Raw genomic sequence first — 19,499 nt, 5'->3', positions numbered from 1 at the left:
AGTGCAGGCTGACACCCTCCAGCACATGGGGGCTAATGGTGGTGCAGATGCCCACCTGCAGCCCATGGAGGACCCTGTGCCACAGCAGGTGACTGTGCCCAGAGAAGGCTGACTTGGGGAAGCCCACGCTGGAGCAGTCTGTTGCTGGGAGGCCTACACTCCTGAAAGGGACCCACACTGGAGCAGTTAATGAAGAACGGCAGGCTGTGAGAAGGACTCATGGAAAACAGATAAGTTCACAGGGACTGTCTCCCATGGGAGAGACCCCATGCTGGAGCAGGGGAAGACTTTGAGGAGTCGTCCCACTGAGGAGGGAAGATTGGCACAGAGAACTTGTGACAAACTGATCGTAACCCCCACCCCCTGACCTCCCGTGCTGCTGGGGAAGAGGAGGTAGCAGAACTGAGTGCAGGAAAAATGGAGGAGTAGGTGGAAGATGTTTTTAAGATACAGTTTTATTCCACATCATCCTACTCTGATATGATTGGCAAATTGTTGGTGGTTTTGTTGTTTAAATTGAACTGATTTTGTTTGCTCCAGTCAAGTCTGTCTTTTGCCTGTGACCACAATTGCCGAGTGTGCCCTCCCTCTCCTTTGTCTCAACTTCGAGCCTTTTGTTTTACTTCCTCCTCCCCATCCCCTAGGAGGGGGATTGAGCAAGTGGCTGCATGGTGCTCAGTTGCCGCCTGAGTGGGCTTAAACCACGACGCCCTCCAAATTAATAACATTCACTAGTCCTCTCCCTCTCTAATTATGCATGTACACTTAAAGCACTTTTGTGCCAGTGTAAATCCTATTTGGTTATTGAAGGTACACTCGGAAAGAAACATAGATGTTACACCTGGAGACTTCCACAGCCTCCCTCTCCTGATGATACTTTTCATATTCTGCTACTTTCACGGAGGCGGTAGCTTATTTTTATATTATTTTAGGAGTACTATTTGGGAGTATAATTTCCTACCTGCCCCAAAACCTGAAATGTTATCTTTTGAAGTGCATATATACATTTTAAGCAAGGGCTCATAACAATGTAAAAGAAAAACTGCACCATGTTTGGATGTGCTCCATTTAGCACCAAATCATATCAGCGCGATTTCATTGGACTTAGGGGGACAATTTTTGTAGGAACAAGTAGCATACACAGATATGAAAATTATACAAGCGTACCAAATAGAGCTTAGGATTGGCTTTGGGCCATAATCAGTATTAGTTTCTTCAAGTAAGTACAAATTATGTCTCATCTGAAGTGTAGTACCTGAAGAGTTATGTGCTGTAAAGGAAGCCTGGAGTAAAACATTAGGCAGATGCAAGTAACAAAAGGCACCAGAAGCAGCAGCTGTTTTCAGAGCTGCATGTGCTACAAGTGACTAGAGTAGAGCTAAATGCAGTTCTTGCATGCCATGGCTATCCATGTTGCTGCTAGTAGTAACTGCAGATCACAGAACCATTCAGACTGGATATCACCTAATCCAAGCAGGATCACCTGCATCAGGTGGCCCAGGACTGTGCAGTTGGGTTTTAAAAATCTCAAAAGACAGACACTCCACAACTTTTCTGCACTAAGTGTACCAGTGTTTGACCACTTCACAGTAAAAAATTACTTTGTACAAAAAAATACACCTGTACAATTTTCCCTGAGCCTCCTCTTCTCCCGCTCTCTCAGCCTCCCCTTACCTGAAAGGAGTTCCAGTCCCTCAATTAGATTAAGAGGACAGAAAAAATCCCTGGAAATGACAGATAATGAACCATAAGGGTAAAATTATACTCTGATATTCTATAGAACACAGAATCACAACCCAACGGACTTACCTGAATATGTTTTTAATTTTAATTAAACAAACATTTAGAAAACTACGGAGTCTTTATTTTTAAAATTATCATCACATTCACTGGTTAACGCAATAGGTATTTAAGCAGGAATAGCCATCAGAAAACAGGGAAAATTTCAGGTTTTCAGGTCATATTAGTGCCATTAAACTCAAAACAAATGCTGCAAATTTTTCCTAGATTCTGACAGAGTTCACAAGAATAAAAAAGTACTCTGAGGGGGAAAAAATGTTCATTGTATATGGAAGCATTACCTCTGTTTAAAGCTATCTTAGCAGATAAACTATGAAAATTATTAAGATTTCACTTTTTTTTGGAAAGCTGCTTTTAAATCCTGATTAAACATTTCTTCTCCAGACTTCATGTTTGCCAAGATACCAAAACTGCTACTCTTCTGACAGCTACTCAGTCCTCAGAAATGTGAAAATTCTGGATGCTCGTAACAGTAAGTGTTCTTCAACAAACTTTCATTAGAGAAGGACCAGTCTCCATCCAAAGGACATCCAGAAGGGTCCCATTAAAAAAAAAAAATTGCAGCAAAATCTAGTAGTATATTAGAATCCTACTAACCATGGTAAAATAGGCAATCCTTGGGAAAAAAACCCACACCAACAAAACTCTCAAAGAAGAACCTTCATGTCTGTTGTTTTTTTTTTAAAAAATGAAACAAAACAAATATCTTAGGTTCTACCATCTAGTCTCTTAAAGAAAGAAGAGAGCTCTATTCAAAAGCAAGAGTTTTTAGGGAAAATATTTATCTTCACATACAACAGTTAAGAGTGAACAAGCCTGAAGTAATTTCAACAAAAATCCTTTTAAGTCTACAGCTATATTGCCACCAACATTATCTAAACTACTCTCTTGGTGAGCTACACTATACAAACAACTGCAGCAGTCATACTTTTTCCTCCCTAGAATTCTCCATGTATAGACCCAAAATCAGTTTGATGGAAATGATTGGGAAAGCTGCATAGCTCCAAGGCTTTCACTGCTCTGAGCTAAAACACTGCAACAGCCTGGGGAGGAATCTCCTCCCCTCGCTGGGAGAATTGTTGTGTTCCTCAGCCTAGTTACAATATGACAAAAGATTATAGACAGAATGATTATACCTCTGGTGATTCGATTTGAGGCTATGGATAACAAAGTGTTTCAGAAAGATTTTTCCATAAAAGCAACTATTTCTACAGTGCAGCAAATGTACATAAATTTTGGCATCCAAACAGACACAAAGGCGAGATTCTGATTTCAGTGACACTACTGTAAACTGAAAAAGTATCTGATGTCAAGAGAATTATTCCAGATTATAGCAGTGAAACGGAGATCAGAACACAGTCTCCTCTTAGAGCTTTCTGATGCCATTTGAGAATTACACACAAAAATTATCTTGAGGTAATGCAGCTAGTTGGAAAATAGCAAAAGGAAAGTTGGAAACACATGTGGCATTTCCTAATAACATCAGAAGTTAAAATTTTATGAGGACTGAAGGATTTGAGATTAATTTGCTCACATTTAATGCATTTTAACAGTGTCAAGTAAAGAGGGTTTCTTTTCTCTAAAATTTAAAAATAACTTACTGCTATACAAAGCTAAGAGCTGCAAGGATGAAATACAAAAATCTCTACAGTTTAAAACATAGAAATGTTGTTACCCTTAAGACCAAGGTCCCTCCTGGACCAATAAGTATGGCCACCTCAATAATAATATCACCCTGACTTCTCTAGATGGAGTAATAAAGAAACTGACGTTCATATGCCACAGTTTATTCCACAGGGTTGGGTTTTGGGGTGGTATTTTGTTTTTTTTCCTTTTTCACAAAACACTCTAATAATCTCTTATCACTTGTATACAACTAAAACAGACTCCTAGCTATACTGATACCATATCACTCCCTTAATTTATTTCCCTGAGAGAACACAGTGCATCTCTTGAAAAGAAAAAAATTAAAAAGTGTTAGAGGCAAACTGCCTCAAGAGTAACTGTAATCAGCCAATACAGAGAAAACCTTTTCTAGCTGTTCAAGAATACAGGCAATGCAAAACACAGGGAGAAACCCAACAAATAGAAGGAAAGATAAGGAAGGTGTCATGAAAGGAATTGCACAAGTTCTGCCCACTATCAAGAAAAAAGTTACTCTACTAACGCACCACATAAAAATTGAAGCCCTTTTATTATGCAACCAGTATAAAACAGTTTTAGCTAACTCCTCCCAAAGAGATTATGATATGATATGAAACGAAGGTACATAAAAACTACTTTTTGAAAGTTGAATTCTTGCATGAATGACCGTTTCTGAAGTAGTTGGTTGAATTTTGAAACAACTGCATCCCATCAAGAGAGACTTAAATTATTCTTTTCCTTCCAAATTATTGTTGTAGTTTTGAAAGGATATGCTATTACTAACATAAAAACTTAAAAAAAAAAAAAGGACATTTCTAAGCAGTAAGTTGTGTTGATGTGAACACACACTCATCTCAAAGAAGCTGTGGCTGTGGCTGCTGCAACTAGCCTAGACAGATTGCTGGAAAATCTAGCAGGGCTGGGGAGTATTGACAGAAAACAGCAGAATTCTTGGCCAAACCTGACAAACAGTGACTATGAGGAAGACACAGAGGTCAGACAAAAGGGATCAAAGTCCAGAGCCTCCCATACCACACAGGCTTACATGAATGATTCAGGTTTAGGTCAGCATACAGACACAACTTTTCTAAAAGGCTGTGTCTGGCCATTTCCATTCAGCTACTCTCAATATTTAGAATAATAGAAAATTAAGACTCTTGAAGCTACAGAATCACAAAACCTAAAAAGCTGATGAAAAAGATAGTCCTTTGCAAACAGCATTACAGATGCAACAGACACTTCATACATACTTTCAAAAGGATACATGCTTCAGGTTACAACCAGACCAGAATTTTTGTTTTGCTGCTATAGGAGCTATTGATATGCAAAACAGGATTTTTTTTTTCTTTAATGTAGGAAAATTCCTAATGCAAAACTAGAGGAAGGCATTCTTATTTAGTCTCAAGATACCTTTGACAACAAGCCAGAAATTCTTCATCTAAGGAGCATGCATAGCAGGGAGGGAGTCTCCTATCTAGAGCTCTAGGACAAAGATCCACAGTTGTCAAAAGCATAAGAAAGAATCAGGAACACAAGAAATTATCTCCTACATAGTCTCAGATGACTCAGAAAAAATGCCCATCCTTTTCAGATTCAGGGAACAAAAGCAGAGAAGAAGGGATATTTGCACAGAAGTTTCCTTCATTATACTATGCTCAATAATAAGTTAACTCCTATGAATGGTTAACTAAAATCTTCTTCCTCTATATTTTGTTTCTTGCAGATGAAAAGTCTCCATATCCCTTCTCCAGACTCATTTCCAACATGCTACAGAAGAAATGGTTTCTACTATTAAATATAACAACTACTGTTATTATTATTATTATACAAAGCACACCCATTTACTCATATGAAAGGAAAAAGCAATTCCACCCTTATTTAATGTGGTTAGTTCCAATGTTCTAACTGAAAAGTTAAGTGGTAGGATAATTCAAATTTTCCAATTAGAATTCAGAAGTATTTTCTTAGAAGAAGATACAAACCACATACCCACACAAAATCTGCTTCCTGCTTTAAGAGACTTTACATTACTTGCCACTCCCTGTTGTTCTGCAGATTCAGACAGCTACTACTCTTTGAAAATTTTAAAACTTCTGCTGCATTAGCAGTTACCATGTGATCTTAAGGTTAATGGAAACTGCAAATCTGAGATGAATAGCCTGTCAGGTATAAAGTCAATCTTTTAGTCATGTAGCTCCTCTATCCCGAAACCTTCTAAAAGCATTTAAAACTATTTGGTGATTTCTAACGGAAATCCTTGACGGATAATTTCTGTCCCATTTCTGTTCCAAGACTCAGGACATTCTTATCCCGGAAAAGAGATTCATATCTCAAGGAGAATAGTGAAACTTGTACTAATTTAAGACAAGCATTAAAATCAGACAAACTTTAATTTGCCTAAAATGTTTTCAATGAGAGCTAATCTTTTAAATGTTACAGCACGTCAGAATTAGCACACACATCCTCCATATTCGAAAATTCTCACTTTGAGATTACATTTCTTGAAAATGAAAAACAATTTTGGCCTTGAGTATAATTTTAATTAAAATTTAAAATACCATCCTGTATTTCTCTTTAAACTGAAGACTGATTATTCCTAAGAATGAAAGCTTTCCTCAGGTATGCTATCAAGTAAAGCAGACTCATGCACTCCTCTTCTACACTCATATTATGAAATTCCATTGAGAAATGACATCTCCTAAACAGGACACAGCAGAAGCACATTATTCATTCTTCAGTGTTAATTATGCAAATGACAAAAACTTTTTTGAAGTATTTTCATTAAATGTTACAGATCTCTGCTTGTGCTTTACACCAAAAACTCTGTATTCAGTCAATAACATAAACGTACCTCCCTAAAGAATGAAAATTAATATTTAACAAGTTGCTTTCCGATTTAAATATTTCACTTATTATGATCATTAAATGAGGTCAACAAACATAACAGCTGCAAAGTCGCCAGTGAGATATAATTAGATTTCAAATATTACAGTGATTAAGTACAAGAGGAAAAAAATGCTTTGAACCAGAAAGATGAATTTCTTTGAGCTACATGCAGCTGCACTGTGGCAGAACATGTCTACCTGAAATGCTTCTTTGATTTTTATTGGTCATTGGCTTAACTCTATAAAATTTAATATATAAATAAAAGTCACACAATCTACAGCCCATTGAACATCACAATTTGGAGACTAAATATTGTCATCCTTTGGAAGCAAATTTAAACCTGTTCTTAAGAACAAGGTAACAGCACTTCAAATTATTATATACTTTTAAAGCATAGATATCTTTCAACATTTTTATTTGTAAACAAACCCTATCTAATTCAATATTATTTTATGCACACAAAGGCATGAGTTCTAACTGTTCATGTAGAAATGAGTATTTAAACTCTTAATGTAGAAGAAACTTCAGGATAATATTTTCAAACCATTTACTTTAGGTTGCCCTCAACATATGACAGACTATTTCTTTCTAATAATACCCAACAAAAAAAAAAACAAAAACCCCAAAAAAACAAAAAAAAACACCCAAACTAACAGAGTGCTCTAGAGGGTAATTATAGTTTAAACTAATAATTTTAACACATCAAGTAAAAAAAGAAAGAAGATCAAACAGAAGAATATTCCCAGAAGAATACCTATTGCTGTCATAATCTTTCTACAACTCAATTTTCTTCTCTATTTCAGTTAATTTCACACTACTACCAAGGCAGCAGTGCTGTTTTACAATATAGCTGTTAAATGACTTTTTCCCAAATTTTACAAAGGAAGGCTACAAGCACGACGTCGTCTTTTCTAGAAGAACACAGCTATTTTGTTCTCCCAAATTCCAACTAAAGTATCCACAGAATTTTTTCTACCAGATCTATAATGGGAAAATAAAAGGCAGGGCTGATAAACGTGTGTTAACGTCACTTATGTGTGGGAACAACAGAAGTTCAAGTATCAAAAGACAAAAATTACAACAGTTTGTAAAAATATTTTTAAGATTTGTCTAATGACTTCTGATTGCAGAATGTATTTTTGTGTGCACATTACCATCCACAAGGAATCAAATATGCTGCAACGCAAAAAAGAAACATTCACTCCCACAAAACCCCCCGAGATCCATCTTTCATACTAAGCCACGAAGAAAAAAATGGAAACCTCCTCTTCAGTAGCATAATCTCATCCATACTGACTGCATCCTTTAGTAAGACACTATAGTAAGACAGTCTCAGTGTAGCTGAGACTTTTTGCTCCATAGCTGGGTTTGGTTTTATTACAACAAATCCACAAAAATAGTTAGGAGCATGACAAGCTTTCAGATTCCTATTGCTTACAAGTGATGATATTTTGCACAAAAAAAATCCCAGATTTTTTTATTCTTCTCTTTAAGTATTCAGAATTGGTTTCATTGGTTGAATCTTTACACAAATTAAAAGCCTGACAGGTAAAAGCAGGTACTTTGTTAGATTACTTCTATCTGTAGGCAGATGCATCTATTCCCACAGTGGCTCAGCAGGTGCTTTTCAGCAGCTGGTGCCCTTTACTGGTTTGCCTTTGTAAGTGTTCCCATCAGATTTTCAATCATTTCAGAGGCAGCACTACACAATATACACGCACTTGGCAGCTGTGTGGAAAATGAAACAGGCTTAATGTTTCATTCCAATCAGATGCAGTTAATTTTACCTCACATTAATATTAAAAAGTGCATTTCCCTATTCATATTTACTATTTGCATGAGGAGTGACCCACATCCCAAATAACTGTAAGAATATGCAACTCTCACACGACAGTATCTACTAAATATTTTCCAGCAATTTTTGCTTAGTCTCTCATACACAGCCACGTTAATTTAAAGAACAGAAGAAACAAAAGTTCTCTGTATTCACCAGTAGAGAAATCCTCACTATTAAACTCTGATCCATATTGTCAATTAATGGTTCTTGTCCTCAAACTTACATTGCCCAAGAAGAGGTAACTCAGATTTTGCAGAGGTCTTCTCAATAAAAAAAAAAAAGTTGTACATTACTAGAACATGGAATAAACAGAGTACCTATAAATGAGAAGACATGTTTATGTTTCAATTATAACTTCACTAATGAAGGGACATTTGACAATACTACCTTCTAGTCACAAGGATTTTTTCTTACTGTATCTAGGTTTATCAGTATTTTTGTGTATCTTTTCATTAATATCAAGCCTTTGAAAATAAAAATGTGCATAAAAGCACAGTGACTGACACTACAAAGAGCATATTTATCAGTTTTTCATAGCATCCTTGCCACCCTCGACATCTCTGGTGTCTTAACTACGGCTTGCTCACGTAACACAACCGTCAAACTTCTAAGATAGCAAAAAGTTCTTAGTATGAGTATGCAAACAGGAAAGCCAACACCAAAAACAAAGCTATAATGTATTATAGAATATACTTTCCTAGCGGTTTAGAAACTGATTGTTAAAGAAAAAAGACAAAAACCTTGATAATATTAAAAAGAATAAAAGCACAAAACTACAAAACGTCTTCAACTAAACTACACATGGCACTAGGACAAAGGAAGCTTAAAGAACAAATACTCTGATCATAATTTAAGCAGTCAATTTTAAGACACCACAAGACAGGAAAGGCACTAGGTTATAGCTGAATAGCAAGGAGAAGCCTATTGGCCAAAAAGAGAAAGATAATATTTCACCTTTGTGAAAAGTCATTTGAAAAATCTGTGTAGATGAGCTAAGACAGCATATACTGCCAAGAACTTCTTTCAGCCTGTTCTAAAATAATCACACTTGCCCAGTGTCAAACCAAAGCAAATAAAGCTGTTGTGAGCCTATGAAGAGACAGGTTTATGACAGAAGTAGACAGAGAACACTTGCGGAATAAGAAAAAGGTTACACTGCAAGTTGTAGCATAGGTTGATTTTTTCAAATCAGGAAAACACTGTACAGTCTGAAAATGTGGGTGCAAGTGGTTATCTATAAATTTCTCCAATAATCCCAGTAGCCCAAAATTTTAAGAAAGTATCTGCATTAGTTCCTCATTCTTACAGAGGAAAAAGCCTGTTTTCAATACATTTATCTGGTAATTTTTTTTTTTTCCAGTTTCTATAAAAATAATCTGCTTTTAAAATGATCACATTTCTGAGATTTGATCCACAACATCATACCAAAACCAAAAGCCACATTATACAAACAGGCCAAGGAGAATGGGGTTTGAGCAAATATAGACTTACATCTGAGGAGTTATATAATGCCTAGGTTCAAAACTCATGAGCAGCATGACACTTTTGCTTCTGGTTACCTTCATTCCTCCTCATTCCAAAAGAGGTGAACTTATGGCATTACTTCCACAATGGTGGATTGACACTGATTGTTTCAATACTTATGGGCTGCTGCTCAGTGAAAGTTGCTTTTTGCCCTTTCTAAGATCACCCTTTGGTTCTTGTCTCTCCCTAATTATTCACGATCATCCCCTCCTTTCTGCATCCTACCTATAATTAGGTAAAGGACACAGATTGGCTTCACTGTGTTTTTTGCACACAGATCCTTTTTTTCTGTTTAAAAATAAAAAAAAAGTAAAGATCAGAAAAGCTAAGAAAGGCAAAGGGGAGGATATAAAAAATAGTGGTGATAGGTCTGTTAAAAAGCATCTGTTACTTTAAAAATAACTCTCTATTAACTGGAAATATATGTACACACACAGAGACATATAAGTGTGCTATGTGTGTGTATATATACATGATATATTTTTTAATATCAAAGATTTAGATATTACTGTCTTTTTATGTCTATGATAATCTTGGACTGAGAATGGAAGAAGCATCATGGACTAAGGCAAAGACTCCAGTCATCTCACAGCTGCTTAATGGAGAGATGTTTCAGAGAAATAGTTTCAATTTCTCATCCTGTACTAAGAGACAGGTCCACTCGAGCACTATTATAGTGTAAAACACACACATTTTTTTTCTTGCCAAGTCAAAAAATCACAGTTTTCAAATCCTTAGTGCCAGGTACCACTGCACTTCAGAATCAGAGTTTAAAATAACTGTACAACTTACAAAATAAAATGCCCTGGAGGAAATGCATGAAATGGCTAAGAGATTAACATATCCAATACTGTGTTGAGCTCTTAAGAGCTAGCACACACCTAGGATGTGTATCTAGGGAAAAGAAGCTGTATTATGGGTTTTGTGAGAAAACAGAGTGTCAATCTCTATTTCTTGATCTCTTATTTTTAGAACATCCTTGATATGCCTATCCCTGATGACAGTTCCCTTTCTTTTTGTGGTTTTTTTTTTTTTTTTTTTTTTAAATAGCACTACTTCAAAAACCTAAAATCTTTATTCTCAGTATATCTTCTATGCACTAGCATAAACTTTTATTCTAGGAAATGTACTTTATATATATTTTCATAGAGACTTCAGAAATTAAAAAAACTCTCATTTCAGGAAAAAGTAGACATAAACAGAACCATGTTTAGAATGATAATCCATTTGTATTTCTTGGTTACATATTTATTTATCTATCTACTTCAATCCTAATCTTCCTTTTTGGTGTTAGCTTTCAACTTCTCAAACTCACGGCTACCAGAGAGTAGTTGTCATCCCTGATACTCCCAAACTTTGCTCCTAAGAACTCTATCACACTAGAGCTGGGATATCCACATCCCATGTTAAATCAAGGAATTCAGACTCTCATTTCTTTCTGGAATGAACTCAGAGTTGTTCTACAACATCCAGAAAGCCTTGCTATCGCAGCAGTGTATCTATATTTAAGTTGCCATACTAAGTATATTTGATATTACCATATCAAGTCTCTTTCTCTCTCTAAATTATTTAGATATGTTTTGTTTTAAAGATGTAACCCAAAATAAATCAGGTTGCCAGATTAAATACGACATGCAATAAAATCAGTGATTCTGTTGCAGAAGAAAGGAGCATCATATTGGCAAAGGCATATTAGTATTTCAACTAACAGAAGGATTTTATGAATCCAGAAAAAAATGCTATGATATCATTTGTAGTATTAAAGGCTGTATCAGTAAAGTAAGAAGATTTTTCAAAATACTTTTCAGAGATTTATCACACTGGAAAGATGTTTTCTGTTGCTGACAGGAAAAGACCTATTTAGTCTTCAGGAAATCATACAGTGATATCTGAAAACTGGAAAGCTGCAGTCAAGTGAAGGACATGTTTTAAAAATATAACATTCAATGAGTTATATTTAAGTACAGCAAGCTTCCTCCAACAGTGAATTAGTAGCCAGCAACAGAACACTTTTTTGCACATCTCCAAAATCAGATTACAGGTAAATTTTAAGACCAGAATACCACTTTGCAGGTTGCACACCATAGCAACAGATAATTTTGATGAAGAGTTCATCAACTACTTCTAATAAAAAATAGCAGTTTCTTAATGGAAAATACTATAATTTTACACAGGATGGACTATAAGCTGCTGGTTTGGCACGAAGCACATTATTTTCATAAGCGTTGAGCCAAAGCAACAGCATTTCCCTAGACAATTTAAACAAAACAATGCACAAAACCTTCAGCTGAGGTTAAGTGCTCTTCCCCAGAAAGGATGGACCAGATGATCCTTGAGGTCACTCCAACCTGGTATTCTATGATTCTATGAAGTCAGATATTCAAACCATTTGGTTAAGAAATTGTAAATATTGCACCTGGAATTCTACAGTAATTATAAAACACTCATTAACTTAAATACTGAAGAAAATTAAGCCAGAACATATAGGTTTTAAGCTTAACATCAGTGTAGAATCTGAACTCAAATATTCTTGTTAATCCGTTACTGCAAATACTCTACGTTCTTTGGACCCCCATTCATGAAATACAAAGACTGACTGCCATTCCCAATACACATTACCAGCTTTTAAAAGCATTGTATCATGACTTAGATGGTTTTCTCCTCGTCTTCATTTGGGACTAATGATAACAGATCTTGTAAACTTTCTTCTGCAATTTTCTAGTATACTTCATTGGATAAATGACAAGATTTCAACAAAAATATTTTTTAAAATTATTTGATTCCGTCCAACTGTCAATTGCTGTTTGGAAAATTCACAACTGAAATATGCACTATGATCAGCTTTGAAACAAACGGTCTAGATTTATGCAAAAACATCCACGCTTCTATTCAGTAGACTTACCTTGTGTGATTCTAAAACCAAGAAAACATTACAGGAAAAAAGGGAATATTGATTTTGTAATAATTCCTTCACATAATGTAGAGAGAAAAAAAAAAAACCACAACATTTCTTTCTTAGACCATTAAGTCGTGCTAGTAAAAGGAAATAGAAATAACATGAAACAAAGAAATAAATCCTACCCTGAACACCCACTTTAGGTAAAAAGCTGAAGTCATTTTTCACCAACAGCAATTTGTTAGATAAAGCCTGTTTTCACAGTCTTGAAGAGGAACTTTCCCTGACCTGAGTTTATGACTTTAAAGGTACATTTATTTGGCAAAAAGGCTGGCACAAAACTCCCTTTATCGTAAGTACAAAAAATATATTTCAGTAATGGTCAAGCTCCATGTTGAGCAGCCAAAGCTAATAAATCAAAGCTTACACTTTCCAGTTTTTAAATCCCTGTGACTGAAACAACCGAGCTGGCAAGTCGTGTTCACAAGCAGTGGCACCGTAATGCTTCAGACTGAACCAGTGTGACCAACCAGCCACTTGTAAGCTGTGCCTGTACTGTGGTGAAAACACAGCTCTCAAAATGATAATAAATGCCAAGACGAATAATTTCTTCTTGGGATTTGCTGTCTTACAGTAAAGTGACAACCTTTCCCCTTTGCAGGTCCTTCTGTGGGATGCAGTGCACCCTTCTGCCATGGAAGGCCAGAGCTGCTCCCGAGCAGCAGCACAGCACCCTCCTGCAAGCCAGCACCCTCCTGCTCCCAGCTCTGCACGGGTGGGAAACCAAGAAGACGAGGTGACACAGGTGGGGTTAGGCTGGGGCAGGAGGGGATGCAGGTCAGAGCATAAGGCAGAAAGGTAGGTGTGACCAAGCAGAAGGAACAGCACAGACAGTAGGAGAGCACTAAGGACAGCAGCTCATGACAGATGCTGCAGTGTGCTTTTATGGGTGCTAAACTGGGAGAGGTTGGCCACCCCGATCTCCTATTTGCAGTGCATAAAGGGTTAGGTAGGAATGGTAGTTACAAAAGTTTAGATCTTTATCAGTTTGCATCATGAGCTTCATCTTAGCATCTGTGTTCTTCCAGGCACTAATTCCAGGACACTTTAGAAAAATCTGCCCTTGAAATAATTTAACTAATCATGAGGTTAAACTCTTTAGAAAAGCTCTGACCCTTTGTGAGGAGGTTCTAAATAAACTAAATACTTAATCTGAAAATACTAGCCATAGGATTTCAGCTAATATAGTACCAAATGTAGCTAAAAAATGTGAGATTTCTTCATTCTGGAGTACAGTGGAAGGTACATCCTGACTACACTGCCAAATCTATAAATAAGAAGCTTCTGTCTGTGCTGGTTTAAGGCATAGCTGCTCTCTTTCGTGTTGGCTCAGAGAAGATTTGTCATTTTGCCTTATATTTGTACAAAAGAAACATCTATACATGTTTAAAATGTGGTTCAATCGTGATTTCTTAGTATTTAGAAGAATACATTTCCCTTTTCTCTTCCCAACCTATGTTTACATCAACTTAAGAATATGAGAAAAAAAAAACAAAAAAAAAAAACCCCAAAACCCCACCACCCAACATTTAAAATGAAAGATTACTTCAGCTTATATGATCCAGAGGTTTAACTTTTGGCTAACAGTTCAAAATATAAATCAACTCCTTATCATGAACTCAGTTCTGACCTTAAGAGAAGATTAAATTTATTCTGTATATTACAGTATATACAGTATATATAGTAGTGTATTCTGCAATATTCCACCCAAGCTACTGACAGTGTGATGAAAATCACATAACTCATGAGAATAGAGTCCTTAAAATTACTTTTGTGTAGATGAAAACATAACAAACTAAAAAGAAAAGAAGCTCCTATGATACTTCAAATATTCTCACATTAATACTCAGCTGCAAGTGAAACTTTTATCTTGATGTAAAAATATAATTTCTTTCCCTTAAAAAGAAATCTACAACAGCCACTAAAAATCTTACCAGAAATAAAACCTAAGTAGAAGCACACCTCCCTCTGCAATATAGCACACTAGAACGTCAGCTATATAGTACTTTTCCTGACTACCTACCCTCCACACTAGGGCAAGGTAGTTACCCAAGTGAAGAAGAGCCTAGGAAAAGGCCCGGGAAATTTTCTAATTGTACAAAAATCGCTTTGAAAATGTGTCCTGTCATAGTTTGTAGGAAAGGTATGCTTTCTTCAAGCCTTTTTTCATTAAGCTATTCAGTCATGTGATTTCACTAACAAAACTGGAAAGAATGTTTCTTTTTAAACAGCATTGACCCCCCATGTCCCACAGATGACCCTCAAACTTCAAAGAGTGCACGTATTCAGATGGAAAAGTCAAAATCTTCTGTAGTGCAAACCCATTTTTACTCCTGCCATCTAGTCACAGCTTTTCATAGAAAGCAAAAGAAAGCTGAACCTTACAGAACAGAACCTGCTATTACCAAAAAAGTTATTGCAAATGAAGGGCCTACATATGCTCAGAAGAAAGCTAAAAAATACTATTTTGCTGCTTTTGCTTATGTTCATTCACCAAAAAGAATAAAATGAACGGACAGAAAAACTTCTTGCCCTCTGAACTGACTAAAGTTAATTAGTAAAAATTTTAAGCACCAACTAGGATTTTATGAGCTTAAGAGATCTAAATCAGCTATACAGAAAAAGCAAAAAGAAATTCTGCCCTAACAAAGATACTTATGTCTTGACCAGGTATATCTTAAATAATACACACATTGGCAATTTCATCCTCTTTACTTCATTGAGAATAAAATTCTACTCAACAAGACTCAAATTTAGGAGTCTCACTAACGGAAACGGGAATTTGACAAGTCCTGCAGTTGGGCAAACTACAAATTTGTCATTTTTAGTTGCAAACTGTTATCAAAGTTGGAGGTGAGAATTAAATACATAGGAATACAAACATTCAAAATTGTATTTGACACTCCTGTTTGTTCTCCTGTAACAGGTAACATATGGAAAGTAAAGTTGTGAGAAAGATTGTTTCTATTTCAGAATTTCACTGTAAAAGTGAAAAGCATACCTCTTGATGATACACCATCTATAAGAGATTAATTATTTGTGAAATTTTTATAACTGATGCATTTTGTAATAATTATTTTAAACACTGTATGTGTAAAAATATGGAAATAAATTCTTTTAGATATTTATTTTTCTGTCTGAATCATATTTTTTTCTGAAACAAGTTATTGTCTATTGAAATATTGGTACTTCTTGCAAAACGTTTACAGATTAGTAGGCAGTGTTTAGCTTAGGAGAATGACATTTCATAGCAAAATCTGTCATGCTGAAATCTGTCATATAAAATGTCACATTTTCTAGCTGCAGTGGCTCAACTTTTCTATCTAGTTGTCACTCATGTCATAAACATGACATTAGGTACTGTCACCCAAGCAGAAAATAATAGATTCAGATTCTAAAATTAAACTATCTTCTGCTTTAAAAGAGTTAAAGCTTAATGTAAGACAATCTTTACTCTGAACCCCAATACAGTGCTCTAGGCAACTGTATTGGATCCATATTCTCATTTCCTGTTTTCCCGCAGGGAAAAAAGTGAGAGACCTTTTTCTTAGATGTTGTAAGCTGCTGAACATCTAAGAAACATAAAACCTTCTTCATACTTACCTACAGTTTGTTCTTTATGTCCCTGTTTAGATCAATAGCAAATCTCCCATTCCTCAACAGATTTGACATACACAATGAGGAGTGAGCGGGAACACGTGATGGAGTACTGCAAGTTCAAGACCTTAAATACTAACAACACACCTAGCTCCCCCATCGCAGGTTTTCACCATTTTAAATCAGTACAAGTTAAAATATTAATATTTGGTTTCCTTGCATTTTTCCTTTTTGCCCTCTATTTTCTTTTACGAGAGTTATTCTAATAATGATTTGCCGCCTTCTGCTTAAAGAAGCACTGTTCCAAAAAGAAGCACCTCATTGAGTCTGTAACACCGTAAGTCAATACCCCCACAGGTGCACTGTACTCTAAGGTTTGCAGTCTGATGGATGGCAAATTGTGGTGTGCACGAGCCAACCTGTACAAGTCAAGATGCAGAAGCCCAAGCTCACTCCTCCATGGGGTCTCCAGAAAAAGAACAGAACCACCATTATCTTTTCTTTTTAGTGATCCAGATCACAGCTCAAAACCATAAACAGGTGAAGAAGTAACGCCAAAGGAATTGAGAATTGCAACTCATGAACAAGTAATTTAGCGTAGGAATTTCTTGGATCTGAGTCATCATGAAAGGGATATCACTGAGGTACATCCCCCAACAAATATTCTCAAATTTAGCAGCAGAGAAACTAACAGGCCGTATCTACACATCACATTATTGATAATCTTTTTCAGTTAAATTTTTGCAATACAAAGTAAAAACTAATTTAATTTACTTCAAATTATTTACTCACCTCATCTAAGTCTTTAATGTAAACAATTTTCTCTTCAATACCAATAGGCATTGGTTCACTATGGGGGATCTTTACCTCTTCATACATTTTATTGTTTTCTCTCTGAACTGCCTCTGGTAAGAACACCTAAAATAGTATTAAGGAAAAATTAATTGAAAGTATGAAAACAGAAAGTGTCATTACACATAACCCACTTTGAACAATGATTTGTCACTTTCCTTCAAAAAATGAATTCAAAATAAAAGCAATTCTCACTGATTCATTTTACAGATAGCATTGAACCCCCAAAATGGAAAATAATCAGTTTTACTACTCAGAAAATAGTCCCAAAACCACAAAAAAGGTAACTCCATTTTATTAAATTTCAAAAGCCATTAAGTCTAGAATTTCATAAAGCATTCATTTTGTTAAAGTCGATTCCATGGTTTCCAAAAGACAGAAAGAGAAAAATAGCATTTTAATGATTTAAGTGACCCTAGAAATAAAACCAAATACATTAGTTGAGAAAGATTATTTCTTCTAGAGTAAAAATAAAACCTGAATACATGAAAGTGTTTAAAGCCCTCTGCAAAGAAGCACTGCTTCATACTTTGGACTCTGGTAAGGAAGAGAATCTCTAAGGGAACAAAGGGAGCCCTGCTGCATGTTACTCACTGGGAAAGATGCACTGCTGAAGAGGGATGATGCACAGAGCACGTACCTTTGCACCCCCAATGAACGCTGAGGTTTTCATAGCTTCAGCTCGGGAATCATAAACGTGTGGATAATGAATTTTTTCAAAGTCCATCTCTCTTTGTCTGCTTAGGACTGGCAGACTTCGAGCATTCAAAAGTGCTAGTTCCCTGTGAGCAGAAAAATAACTGCAGTAATTCTGCTCAATTTAGGAAGTGATCACAAAACTGAATGCGGTATATGAAAGTCAGAGCAAGACTTGTGGAAATTGAAGGAAAAAAACATTGCATAATATAATCAACAAAGGAATTCTACAGTGTTACTCTCTGGCATTAGTTAAACCAAGTCCTTACAACAAACAGTTTAGACAAAAATCAGAAGTGCAATCCAATAATTCAGAGGCTTTCCTAAATGCAGTTTTGCCTCTTCTTAAGCAACACAGCAACATGCATTCAGAGTTAGATACCAGTCCCACTGCATTTTTCTCAATATGAAATACAACAGCTTATTTGCTCCTTATCTTCTCTCTTCCCTACTCCTCCCACTACCTTTAGCTGACAACATGGAAAATAGTACCCATTAATCTTGAGAAAAAAAAAAGAAAGATAATTCTGAGAGATTTAGTACAGACTTCATAAATCTTAAGCAAGTAGTGTGCACACAGAAACTAAGAAAGATAGCCTACCCCTCTAATCTGCATCTCCATCCCACACAAATGAGATCAAGAGACTCTCATTAAGCAGATCATTGCTTTCTTTCCCTGAAAACTGGGTTTTCATATTAAAAAACATTCTATACTTGTAATAAAACGTGACTTGAAATCAGAATCACCTAATCACTAAAGCAAACTAAAAGAAAATAAACTATTACGACATGTTGAAGTAACAATTACAACATAAACATTTCTCAACTTTTGGCATTTATTACCTTTGCATTCGCAGCTCTTTGGGATCAAAGCACATTAATCCTTCCCCAGAAACTTCTCCATCTTCCCCAGCTTGTTTTTCTTTCCTGGCATTTCGCTTTTCTTCCCGACGATACTGCTTCATTAACAGCTTTTCTTGTTCAGACTGAATTGTAACTTGACAACCATAATTGGGCTTAGTGTTTTCTCCTAGAAACTTCTTGCACTGTTCTGAAATATGACAACAAGCAAGCATCTCCATAAGTACAGGATTCCATCTTTTTTTCCCCCCCAGCTTTCTTCTAAAGATTTTGGGTTTTGCGTTAAAAAGATAGTGTAGCTTTATGTGGCTGACCATGCAGAAGTTGGCCTCAAGAAACCTAGAAGTACCAACTCATGTCCCAAAGGCAGGGCATTTAAAGCTACTATTGTTACGCAAACAAAACTTCTTTATCCCAAAGGAAGAGGATGGGCTAACAGCAAAAGGGCTTTTTTTCCTTTTCTGTATTTATGCTAACTTCATCAGCAGTGGAAATGCCATGTATCTCTCCTCTTACATGTCTACACTGATGAGCAGAATGGTGTGAAAACATTAAACAGCCTATTTTTTCTAAAAAGCCTCTAAGTCCAGCTGGAGACCTGTAACTAGTGGAGTCCCCCAGGGATCAGTGCTGGATCCAGTCCTGTTCAACATCTTCATTAATGACCTCAATGATGGTACCGAGTGTCATTACATTTAATGTGTAAAATGTAATTTATACACATTAATTAGATTCCCCCTAAGTCTGGGTGTCTTATACAGGCTGGGTGTCAGGAAGGAAAGGGCAATCTCTTCTCACTTATGCCCTGCGATAGGTCACATCCCACAGCATCCTTGTAGATAAATT

General features: G+C 36.1%; 1 protein-coding gene across 1 annotated transcript in view; it reads right to left on the bottom strand.

Moving 5' to 3' along the window:
* Positions 1-18,843, bottom strand: part of LOC103779034 (activating signal cointegrator 1 complex subunit 3-like) — a gene marked incomplete at both ends in the record, with an annotated part of 25,654 nt that extends 6,811 nt beyond the window's left edge. The window contains 3 exons of the mRNA XM_008946653.1: positions 17,037-17,162; positions 17,737-17,878; positions 18,636-18,843. Coding sequence (XP_008944901.1) covers positions 17,037-17,162; positions 17,737-17,878; positions 18,636-18,843 — 476 coding nt within the window. The remainder of the gene's footprint in view (positions 1-17,036; positions 17,163-17,736; positions 17,879-18,635) is intronic.
* Between the last annotated feature and the right edge of the window lie 656 nt (positions 18,844-19,499).

This window comes from Merops nubicus, unplaced genomic scaffold (genome assembly GCF_000691845.1).
Source record: "Merops nubicus isolate BGI_N331 unplaced genomic scaffold, ASM69184v1 scaffold20590, whole genome shotgun sequence".
NCBI classification, from domain to species: domain Eukaryota; kingdom Metazoa; phylum Chordata; class Aves; order Coraciiformes; family Meropidae; genus Merops; species Merops nubicus.
This window is presented reverse-complemented; position numbering and strand designations above follow the sequence as displayed.